General features: G+C 35.9%; 1 protein-coding gene and 1 long non-coding RNA gene across 2 annotated transcripts; both read left to right on the top strand.

Moving 5' to 3' along the window:
* Nucleotides 1–7,899: 7,899 nt before the first annotated feature.
* Nucleotides 7,900–8,373, top strand: LOC128237885 (transcription intermediary factor 1-beta-like). The gene has a single exon (XM_052953464.1). The coding sequence runs from the start codon at nt 7,900–7,902 to the stop codon at nt 8,371–8,373; it is 474 nt and encodes a 157-aa protein (XP_052809424.1).
* Nucleotides 8,374–8,686: 313 nt separating this feature from the next.
* Nucleotides 8,687–11,034, top strand: LOC128236692 (uncharacterized). The gene is made up of 4 exons (XR_008261411.1): nt 8,687–8,797; nt 9,079–9,138; nt 9,524–9,586; nt 10,972–11,034. It is a non-coding gene; the product is annotated as an uncharacterized LOC128236692 (long non-coding RNA).
* Nucleotides 11,035–12,493: the final 1,459 nt, after the last annotated feature.

The raw sequence follows: 12,493 nt of genomic DNA, 5'->3' as shown, positions 1-12,493 counted from the left end.
AAAATAAAACTACATCAAGCATAATCAATGTACCTGAATGAACTGCTCTACCTCACACATATCCAAATACTACTACATCAAGCATATTCAATGCACCTGAATGATCTGCTCAGAAGTTGATCATTTTTCAAAATAAAACTACATCAAGCATGGTCAATTTACTTGAATGAACTTACTCTACCTCACATATTTCAAAATAAAACCTCAATGAAAATTGACGCATTGAGAAAAACAGATTCTCTGATATGCATCAATATTAGTCTTACCTCTAGTAAATGCCAAAAGGCCGGGAATCTCGTCCTGTACGCATTGGCCAGAAGCGAATTAGCTCTCCACTGTGCTGGGCAACAATTTTTAGTTGCAAAACGTTATCACACTTACAACGTTTCAGTATTAGTTAGGAGTGTGTGACTAATAGTTTTGCAGTAATAAGCGACAAAAGCAGAAACAAATCAATTTTCAGTGATGAACAAGTCATCATTTAGTTTAGGAATGGATCCGGCTTATATTGAATAGGGAACATATCGCAGCGTTTTACTCTTTAGGTGCGAACTTTCAATACGAGGAATTGCTGCTGCATGCATTACGCATTTTCCTAAGACTCTACCAACTCAGTTTAAAAAAATATTTGAAGTAACCCAAATAAACGGTATACTTGGACATATACTGTTTTGCGGACTCGTCATTGAAAAGGACCATGACCGCTTTATTTCGGCTAAGTTATTAATACAAGTAACATGGTGTTCCACTTTCGGTAAATTAATTGCGAAAATATAACTGACATCATCTGAGCCAATGTTGCTGTTGTCGAGGTATTCATATGCGCCACAAGCACGTGATTTGGAATGCGCGGAAAAGTAACAAAAGCCATAAGTTAAAATTCAAAATTCAAAATTCGAAAGCTATAGGTTATAAGTCAAAAGTATCACGTCAGGAGACTTAAATCAAAAGTATCACGTCAGGAGACCTAAGTCAAAAGTATCACGTCAGGAGACCTAAGTCAAAAGTATCACATAAGAGACCTAAGTCAAAAGTATCACATTAGGAGACATAAGTCAAAAGTATCCCGTCAGGAGACCTAAGTCAAAAGTATCACGTCAGGAGACATAAGTCAAAAGTATCACATTAGGAGACCTAAATCAAAAGTATCACGTCAGGAGACCTAAGTCAAAAGTATCACGTCAGGAGACATAAGTCAAAAGTATCACGTCAGGAGACCTAAGTCAAAATGATCACATTAAGAGACCTAAATCAAAGTATCCTGTCAGGAGACCTAAGTCAAAAGTATCACGTCAGGAGACATAAGTCAAAAGTATCACGTCAGGAGACCTAAATCAAAAGTATCACGTCAGGAGACCTAAGTCAAAAGTATCCCGTCAGGAGACCTAAGTCAAAAGTATCACTTCAGGAGACCTAAGTCAAAATGATCACATTAAGAGACCTAAATTAAAAGTATCCTGTCAGGAGACCTAAGTCAAAAGTATCACGTCAGGATACCTAAGTCAAAAGAATCATGTCAGGATACCTAAGTCAAAAGTATCACGTCAGGATGCCTAAGTCAAAAGTATCCCGTCAGGAGACCTAAGTCAAAAGTATCACGTCAGGATACCTAAGTCAAAAGAATCATGTCAGGATACCTAAGTCAAAAGTATCACGTCAGGATACCTAAGTCAAAAGTATCCCGTCAGGATACCTAAGTCAAAAGTATCACGTCAGGATGCCTAAGTTAAAAGTATCATGTCAGGATACCTAAGTCAAAAGAATCATGTCAGGATACCTAAGTCAAAAGTATCACGCCAGGATGCCTAAGTTAAAAGTATCATGTCAGGATACCTAAGTTAAAAGTATCATGTCAGGATACCTAGGTCAAAAGTATCATGTCAGGATACCTAAGTCAAAAGTATCACGTCAGGAGACCTTAGTCAAAAGTATCACGTCAGGATACCTAAGTCAAGAGAGGCCTCCCCAGCTTTCATATTATGAGTAACTCATAATTCAAAGCTCTAATTAAAGTTTTATAAGAAATAGAAACAAGAATACTTCGATGGTTTTAATGGCGTAAATATATAATGTCATAGCACATAAATGTCCCAACGTGTAGCTCCTTGCAATCTTTTTTTGTTCCGAATTCACCTTGTTTTGATGACAATTTTACTTCCATGGCGGATACCAACAATATTTCTTTACTTATGCGTATGTATGGTACCAAAACGTCAATATGTATTTATCATTTTATAAATCAAATATTGCTCGTCCATTAGTCCAGTTTTATCACACAAAGTTTGCAAAACAATATTCTGAAGTTGGTGATTACATGCCAATAATGCATTTATCCATGCGAATGTGTGTTCCATCTATAAAAACACCAACGTCTTCTATAATGAAAACACATGTTGAATGATATTAAATGTTCAATTTGAGTTTGTTCTGTCATAACGATAATCTCTACATGTTATATAGATGTATCGTGTTAACGTTGATATTATACATCGCCTGTTATTTCTGACATACAACTTCTCTCACATTTTTCAATTTGACCACATGACCCTGGTATACGCCTTATATTTTTTGACTCACTATATATTATATAAGTGATAAATGTGTTATTAAATAAAAACCAACAACAATCTAAGAATTACATTTACTGTATTTGAGTAAGCATCCGGACAGTCAACTGAATGTTCATCAAAATACATAAATAATAATATAAAAATAAAAAATATTAAATATGTAAATACATTTCAGAAATATAACACAACAGATGTTTCATATAATCAATTAATGATATCATTTCCATATACATAAACGTTTGAAATATATATACAACTTATTCAAATTTGTATTAAATATCCTATACATATAGGCAATCACACATGATCAATACACACACAAGGTTCATATAAATGATCAATTAAAAAAAAATTAGTTCTTGCCAGTCTGACTGTCCATAGATGAATGAGCAATTCACTGACCAATACAGCATTTCCTCGTGCTGACCTACAGCGCCACCTGGCGTTCGTTACACTTAACCAAGGAATTTAATTTTCTTCTAATTCGTATACTCAAACTTAGAAAATTACTTTTCTTGATAACGTGTTTGAAATGTCGGTCCGACTGAGTTAATGCCATACGTGCCGGTATTAAATGTATGTGTAATGCTTTCCTGTTTTGCATCAACTGCGTTGAAATAATCTCTGTTTCGTTCTTGATCATGACATGTTCCTATCGTGACATGTTGCTATGCCTTGGACGGATGTACATAAATGTGGCACAGTAATATGTTTGGTTGCTGCGATTCAGAAAAGTAAGTATTGCATGTTAAGTCTGTTTACTTTTTTATGAATGCATATTATAAACAATGTTGATGTTAATGTTTCCATTTTCCATTAAATTTGATATTGAGTAAAGTTTGTTGTAACTGATTTAGGCAAGATACTGTTAATTTCGAAATGAATATAAATTTATTTCTTCCTTGTATGTATTAGTTCTCATTTTTATATTAAAATAACAGCTTCTTTATACCCCGCGTAATGCACCAGTCAATTTTAACTACGGCCCCCGCCACAAGGTTCGGGGGTGGGGGTATTCCGAGGAAAGCCGGGAAAATGGGCCGTGTTTTAACCATCCAGGTGGCCCCGCAGTGCCGGGTGAATGCAGTGGTTTTTTCTTCGTGTTAAAAATAGCGGGGACCGGGCCTTACCTAGGGTCCCTTGGGTGCGTGGGCCTTCGGCGGGGATTTCACTAGCAGTTCGTCCCCGCAGGACGGGGATTTTACCCGGGCTTGGCTGGACCGAAAGTCAAAGTCCCTGATATTCCCCGGATCTGGGTAGGGGGCGTGGTTACAATTGACTGGTGCATAATTGACACACGAACAAAGCGCATGATCTACCGTGTTTCCGATAACTAAACATTGACGTTCTGCATTATAACGGATACATATGCAATACTATTCATAACTTAATCGATCAATAAATTTATCAATCAATCAATCAATCAATCAATCAATCAATCAATCAATAAATCAATCATTATAACAATAAAAAATGTCTCTGCTTATATCAGATTTTACATCAAAAACCAACAAAACAAAAAGGAAATAATAAAATAAACAGTCAACAGGGTAACAGTCAACAGTTTACGTTGCGTAAACTTTGTTAGGATACATATAGAGTTGGAAAAGTTGGGGACAATATAGTTTATACAATGTCATATCGTAAAATGTTTTCACTGCTGTGATGCTGCAATGAAATTAAGTATTATAGTTATCTAACTTCCGAGAGTAGGTTTTAAGGAAAAAGGAGATACAGCACGCTCAATGGTTACATATGTTAGCCTATCTCTTTATTTATACGGGAAGTGGTGGCTTAACTGTAATTCAGAATAGAAAGAGCGGTCGAGTGAGACTGTGCAGAGCGCTAACCGGTCAGTATTCGGTATTCGGGATTCAAGATGTGAATGTTCAGGATAGCTTTAGATTGCAACTATGGGTTAATAAGCGCTATAATCCTGACTAAAACAGTTGGCGGTCGGATGAAACTGCGCAGAGCGTATCACGTTCAGAACTTTGTATTCGGGGTTAAGAATGTGCATTATGTGTTCAGGGACGGAGATACGCTCTGCGGCTGGTGACCCGACCCTCAACTTTTTTTCTTCCGGACTTCTTTGCTATTGCAGCCAGAGTTGCATTCTGGAGCAATGCGGACAGTTTCCGCAACATTTTGCGCACACCATTGACCCCAATATTGAGTTGGGACCGAGATACGCTCTGCGGCTGGTGACCCGACCCCCAACTTTTTCTTCCGGATTACTTTGCTAGTGCAGCCAGAGTTGCATTCTGGAGCAATGCGGACAGTTCCCGCAACATTTTGCGCACACCATTGACCCCAATATTGAGTTGGGACAGAGATACGCTCTGCATCTGGTGACCCGACCCCAACGTTTTTCTTCCGGATTACTTTGCTAATGCAGCCAGAGTTGCATTCTGAAGCAATGCGGACAGTACCTACAACATTTGTTCTGTATTCGCTCCTTGTCCATCATTTAAAGGAAACTTTGCGGGTTTTCTTATATCCAATACTTAGCATTGAGGACAAACAGTGGATACTTCTGATATTTTATATTGGCTCTGCTCGAGCAGAATAAAGACCAGGCTATTAAGGAAAATGGTGCAAACATCGTACTGCATTAGTCTGGCTTTATCATGGATTCTACAGTAAATCGACTTACTTTCCTTTTAAACAAAATTTGTCAATCTCGTGGTGAGGGGAAGGAAGTGAGGGCTTTTTTTTGGTGATATATTTAAGGAATTTCAATGGAGTCTGGCATGGGGCCTAATCACAAATTGTCTTCTTTTGGCATCAGAGGGAATTTTCTGAACTGATTTACATCATATCTTTCCGGTAGGAAACACATAGTCGTTATCTCGAATTCTTCCTGATCTTGGTCTGATGTGCTTGCGGGGGTGCCTCAAGGCTCTATTCTCGGTCCTCTTCTTTTTCTCATCTATATAAAGGACATCGTTGGTGATTTTAAAGCTAGCCCTCGTTTATTTGTAGATGATACTAGCCTGTACATTGTGGTCGAGACACCTGAAGCTTCAGCTGATGTAATTATTGCTGATCTTCAGATACTATATACTTGGTCTGCTAAATGGCTTTTTACTTTCCCTTCCAAAACAGAATCAATTATTTTCTCTAGGAAACGCGAAAGAGGGATTCATACCCCTTTGTTTATGCACAATACTCCAATTTAAAGTTTTCATTCTCACAAACATCTTGGTGTCTGCTTTTCTGATGATGCTAAATGGAAAGATCATATCACTTCCGTTCTCGACAAAACATGAGAGATTGGGTATCATGGGTTTCCTTAAATTCATACTTTCTCGTGCGTGCCTAGAAAAATGTATATACGCTTCATAAGACCACTTACGGAGTAGCGGGAAGTTCTCTAAGCAACTGTAGTGCTAACTTACAGAGTGAACTCGAGGCAATTCAAACCGAAACAGCGATGATAGTTACCGGTACCACTAAGCCGTGTAACATACAGGATCTTATGGCTGATTTAAAGTGGGTCACCCTTGCCATTAGAAGAAAAAACATAGGCTTGTTCTTCTTGATAAGATGATCAAAGGCATGACACCGAATATCTATCGTCGTTGATTCCCGCCCAGACTCGGGTCAGATATCCACTTAGAAACTCTGAAAACGTTACCCTACCTGTTTGTCGCATCCAGTCATAGGCATCATCATTTCTTCCTGCTACAGTCCGAGATTGGAACTCCCTTCCAATAGCAACAAGACAAACGGGAACAGTCCAATCTTTTAAAAACAAATTTCAAACTAACTCGACAAAATAATCTCCACTTTACAATTTCCGTTTGCGCCGTAACCAAATCATGCATTGTCTTTTAAGACTTGAGTGTAATTCGCTTAACCATGATCTTCACAGAAAAGTATCAATGAAACTTGTGTACATGCATCTCAATTGAAAATGCTTCCCATTTTCTCATGATATGACGTTTATACTCCACCAAGAGACAGCGATGTTTCAATGACCTTCCTTGTGCACCAATCATTCATAATTCACGTTTTGGTGACGATCGCCAAACTTTGGAACAAAAAAGGACATATTTCTATGTGTACAGAGGTTTATATCAAGTTCAAGGAAATCGGATCCGTTCAGATAGTATTCGGTGTCGGGGACAGTTTGTTTTGCATGAGATGATAAACCTTTTATGCAGCTATATGTGTAAGAAAGGATAACAATATATAAGCAAATATATCACACATCTTATTTTAAGCATCTTGATCGGATTTGAATATTATTAGTTTATTGAACTAAATAACTATTAGAAAAGGAAATTACAGAAGTTTTTAGTTAGTTGTATTTAAATCCTTATTATTTGTGTTGTTGTTAAAATACCTGGTATATGTAAATTTGAAACAAATACTGTTTAAACTACATGTTGAAAATACATTGTGTCAGTGATATTTTTGTCTGTTAATTTGTGCCTTTTTAAACACGTGTTAACTTACATGTTGAATAAATAGTTCGATATGATTTAACATGCAACCTGCACCTTTCTCATTCTCAAAAGTCGGGATGTCAAGTTTAGGTTGTTAATTTTGTGTGATTATATTTTGAAATTCTAGGCCAGTCGTTAATGATGTTCCTCTTTTACATTCAGGCAAAAAGGTTTTCAAAACCCGTTCAAAATCAACAAAAAAGGGTCAAATGTCATATGTGTCTCATAAACAATTGAGTGGAAAGTCAAGGCACACTTCTTGGTGCCAAAATATAAAAATAATATCTATATAGTGTATTTTCTTACTGATGTCTATATTTTCAAATACTACCTAAGACAAATAGGTACTGCGAGAAGTAAATTACATTGTGTCATAATGTACGTGGTGTGTCATTGCTGAAGACATGAAGTTGGTTCACACTAAACGATCACCTTACTAATAGTCTATAGAAAAGTCTCGTTATTTCTTTCTTTTCTCTTTTAATAGTAATCTAAGATGAGCCCGGGCAATTGGTTTTGTTAAAAGCACTGGAACATTTGAATTATTCATTGACACCACTAAAACCTATCTCAGATATTTTGTACGATGCAGTGTCTATTGATTACAACCAAATTTGGTAAGAAGGCCTGGTAACAACTCTATTTAAATCGTATATGCCTTCAAGTATGAACTTTCAGATAACAGTTACCATGGCATGTGGTTGTAGGGTTAAATGTTCAGCTAGGGGGTATTGTATTGCTTTTTTCATTTCAAACCAGGCTAAATATTATGTAGGGGTTAAATTTAGTAAAATTGAGACTGCTTATCAAGTTTCGTACTAAGTGTAGTGTTGACGTTCATGTACATTAAAGCTGCACTCTCACAGATTCGAACAATGGCGGTATCCGGTAAAAAACTCCAGACTTATGCCTCTGTCCTGTGCGCGACTTTCTGCCAGCCCTGCTCCCAGGACGGGGAAACCTTGCAAGCCGAGCCCTACTGTACTGTCTGCAAGGAGTTCATGTGCTCTAACTGCACAAATGTTCACAAGAAACTGAAAATGTCGAAGTTTCATGCACTCTTGGACAAGAGTAGAATGCCGATAGCTATGCAGGGTGAGTCAGATGCACCACAAAGCACCGAGACTTGCAACATCCATCCTGAAGAGTTAATCAAATACTTCTGTTCACCCCACCAGTCACTCAACTGCGGACATTGCCTAGCCAAAGAACATAGAACATGTCATGTTGACATCATCTCTGAAATATCAAGGGGCTTTAAAGGTAAAAAAGAGTATACAGACATCAGCAAAGCAATTTCCGAATTAACGCTCTTCAATACTGTGCTGAAGAGGTTGAAACCAAATTGAATTTAATAAAAGAGCTGGCTGAAGATGAAATTTCAAATTTACTGGAATCTCGCGCTAAGGTAAACACATACTTCGATGAGAGAGAGGGTCAATGCCCTTATGACGATCATTGAGAAAATGAAAAATATAGATGAAGTACGTCTTCACTTCAAAAAATCCAAATGTGATGGCCTTAGAGCCAAGGTTGAGGAAATCGAATCCAAACTTGCAGAGCAGGATAAAAACAGTGCCTATTTGTTCATTGAAGTCAAGAGAGCACAGAAACAGGTAGAAATTCTGCAGTTAGGCCTGGCTGACATTAATAAAGAGATGACTTTTCACCGCTACCACATACGAAAGGACCCTACGACTGAAAGACTATTGTCATCAAGCACGGGCCTTGGTACTGTTGAAGAAATAGCGAGTAGCGGAGATAGCACATCGTGTAGGTTTTATTGGTGTATTAAATTTTATGAGCATACCTTTGCAAGTACAAAACATCTATGTACGTCCGTTGGGACAATTTTGAACATATAATCAAGATACTTGGCTCAAATAAAAATACATCCGCAAAACGTCTTACCTCTTCTTAAAAATCGTTAAACATTTGAAGATATACTCAACTATCATTTTGTATTATAGTTTTCGTCTTGTTAAACGTTTCTTAGTGTGTTTTTGTTTTCATTTAATGTATGTCATGATGCGATTTATACTTTTTACTTTCAGTCGGCAACGATGGGAGAGGATGTATTGGAGAAATGGTGAATCTTCATGTGTCGACAGAGGGTGAGATTAAGAGATTCTATGCTAAAATTTAAAGAAAAAAAAATTAGGTCACATTAAAGCTTCTTATTTAATATATATATTTAGATATTTGGCTTTTGTAGTCTTATTTGCTGTATGAGTTTATATGAGCGATTTATAGTACATGGTTAAGTTATTGTAACGAAATTATTTTAACTCTAAAACAATCCCGACCGTAAAATGTTTTACCTCTTATTTCTTGAGTGGGAATTATATGAAGATATACGCAACTGTAAGTTTGTTTGACACTTTTCGTCTTAAGCTTGAAGTTCCTCTGCCATCTCACAGGAACCTATACATGTATGTCTTAGAGTGTTTATGTTTTCATTTGTCGTATTTAATGATGTGATTTATATTTGTTTCTCAGTCATCAAAAGTTCGGATGAGTATATTCGAAAAAAGACGAAAACTCCTAATGTGAAGAAAAATGGTGAGATTTAGCTGTTTTGAACCAAACTGTTTTTTACTTATTATAAAACAATTAAGGCATCATTCAAGCTTCCTACTTAAGATTTTTAGATATTTTGCCTTTTTAGTCTTGTACATATCAGTACTAGCGCATATGAGCGCTTTCTTGTAAGTGCTATTGATAAGCTATATTGTGAAAGACCTTTAAATATTTTACCAAGATCCGTAAATATCTTCTGTAACACCTTGTCTAAAACCATTGGGCCATTTTCCGCCAAAATGCACATTGAACGAAGGTTTCCTGCAAATAAGGTTTTGCCACACAACACACAGGTTGATTTTACGATTAGAATTTTTTTTTAGTCTTGTCCGAGACGCAAGCAAACCCAAAGTCCATGAATAAAACTGGTTCCCATGGCAACTAGAAAACAACAACATCATATTCTCAGAGATACAATGCCTAGACTTCTGAGCGTTGTCTAGTATAAATCACTGTACATTTTATACCAACATACGTGGTGATTGCACTTTCAAACAAAATGCATCATGAATGAAGATTCAAATTGCCGTAGAAGACATATATGTACATTAAAGCTGCACTCTCACAGATTGACCATTTTAACAACTCTTTTATTTTTTGTCTTGAAAAGAGCAAATTTTTGCGTAAATATCTGCAAACCAATAATATAAGATTGCTGACAAAACATTAGATCGTATATTTTCATATTTCCGTTCGAAAATTAATGTTTTATGACTTAAACCGTTTCTAACGGTTTAAGAAAAATGCATAAACATCATTTTTTGAACTTATATATAAAAATATGCGGTTTAATATTTTGTCAGCTGTCTTGTATTACTGGTTTCCATGGATTTCGCAAAATTTGGCTCGTTCTAAGACAAAACATAAAAACAGTTATCAAAACGTTCAATCTGTGAGAGAGCAGCTTTAATAATTATAGAAAAGAAAGCAAGGAAACATATTATGGATAGAGAAAAAATGATTACATAAACAATCGATATAGGATGCACGACAAATAAATTTCTATAACAAACATATATTTAAACTATGAAATTAAGCTTTCTCTTTTAAATCCAATGCAAGGAAGTAACGAAAAAAAACCTTTTATTAAAACTCATTTTAATCTTTGAGTGCGTTTATTCTTTGTACGTTTATTCAGACAGTTTGGAACGTAACAATATTATGACAGTTGACTTGAAAAAGAAACGTTTTACCCTTTCTTGACAATAATAAACTATGTGAAGATATACTCAACTAATTTTGTGTGCTACTTTTTGCCTTAAGCTTGTAGTTTCTGTGCCTTCCCATAAGAAGTTATAAAGTAGTTCTTTGTGCGTTTTTGTTTTCATTTGTCATATTTTATAATGTGATCTAATCGTTTTTCTCAGTCAGCAACGATTGGGAAGAGTATGGTCGGGAAAAGACGTATACTCCTATTGGACCGATACAATGTGAGATTTATTTGTTTCTGCTTTCTACAAAATATAATCTACTTTTAATTAATAGTCGAGGTAGCATGCTAGCTTCCTATATTAGGTATTTAGATATTTTGCCTTTGTAGTCTTGTTCATATCAATAATATGATAATATTAATCAGGTTATTTCATATTGGCACTTGTATGTGTCCGAGGTATTGGCATGAGCCCGAATATACTGCTTAATACCGAGGGCAAAAAAACTCGGCCAAAAGGATATCACCTAATTAATGAGTATTTAATTAATTAACTATAACGTACGTTAGGTCATTTTAATACCTTACCTTATTATTGATATTATTGTTAGGACTGTCCCGCTTTTGCGTCACATACGTCATAGTTACAACTGCTATTGGTATGCTATCTGTTGAAAGGCCTTTATCCGTCAAGTTCTGTATACAACCGCTTAAAAATCTTCGAATAAAATTTGGCCACCAATTACACAAAAAGCCATGTTGATATGAAAATTAGAAGAAAACCGTAGTATTGCCGAGAGTTTTGGGTTTACCAAATATGAACTACCATTTATTTTATTACAACAATGCGTTCATGTACTTACGTTCTAATGAGTGGTAAAAGCAAAATGCGCACATTCCCATTTTACATACGACTCATGATGGTGTGAACACGTTCAAATCAATGCAAGTTAATAAACAGTGTACACTACAGAAACTATTACATAATTATGGCTTCTTTTGACCAATTGTCGTTAAATAAGATCCCAGTAAGTGTTGCGGTGACATGTTATGATTCATCATCACCTAACCTCTTTTATCGAAAAAATGATGTCATTTATAAACTAGAGTATCCTTCTCCTTTCCAGACAAACATTGGCAAACGAAACACTGGCATGACATGTATGGAGACGAATTATGATCAAAAGCAGTTGATATGTGGCTATGCTCTTTGTACTGAATTTATATGTTCTTGACAATCGGATAGAATGTATGCACAAACTGTATATATGTAGATATCTTCTTAGGTTGTTTCTTAGCCTTAAAGCACTAGCATTAAAACAAACCTTAGTTTCCTCTAACGTATTAATTACCTTCCCCATGCTTGGTAAAACATGCTATTTTTCACCTTTATACCTTAATTGATATTTTCGCGATCCACAAACTTTACATAAAGTTCTATGTAACAAAAACAATTAGCATTAATCTGACAGAATTCACATATAGTATTTTGATGTATTTGATGATCTAAATGCTGAAAATATGCCAACGTTCCGGTCAATATGGTGAAGTAGACGCTTTATATCTACGGACACAATCTTCCAATATTTCTTATGTACTTTTACGTTAAATGTGTTCGAAGTTTGGATGAACGTGTGATAGATGGACTTGTTTAAGGATAGTTGTTCAAAGTAGGTGCACACGAAATCCTGTAGTTTGATTTTGACTCATTTTAACTTTGTATACCTGAGAATTTTACC

Source organism: Mya arenaria, chromosome 6 (genome assembly GCF_026914265.1).
Source record: "Mya arenaria isolate MELC-2E11 chromosome 6, ASM2691426v1".
NCBI classification, from domain to species: Eukaryota; Metazoa; Mollusca; class Bivalvia; order Myida; family Myidae; genus Mya; species Mya arenaria.
This window is presented reverse-complemented; position numbering and strand designations above follow the sequence as displayed.

What these genes read in the sequence shown, in the direction of transcription:
- LOC128237885 (XM_052953464.1), top strand. Translation starts at nt 7,900, where the DNA reads ATGGCGGTATCCGGTAAAAAACTCCAGACTTATGCCTCTGTCCTGTGC.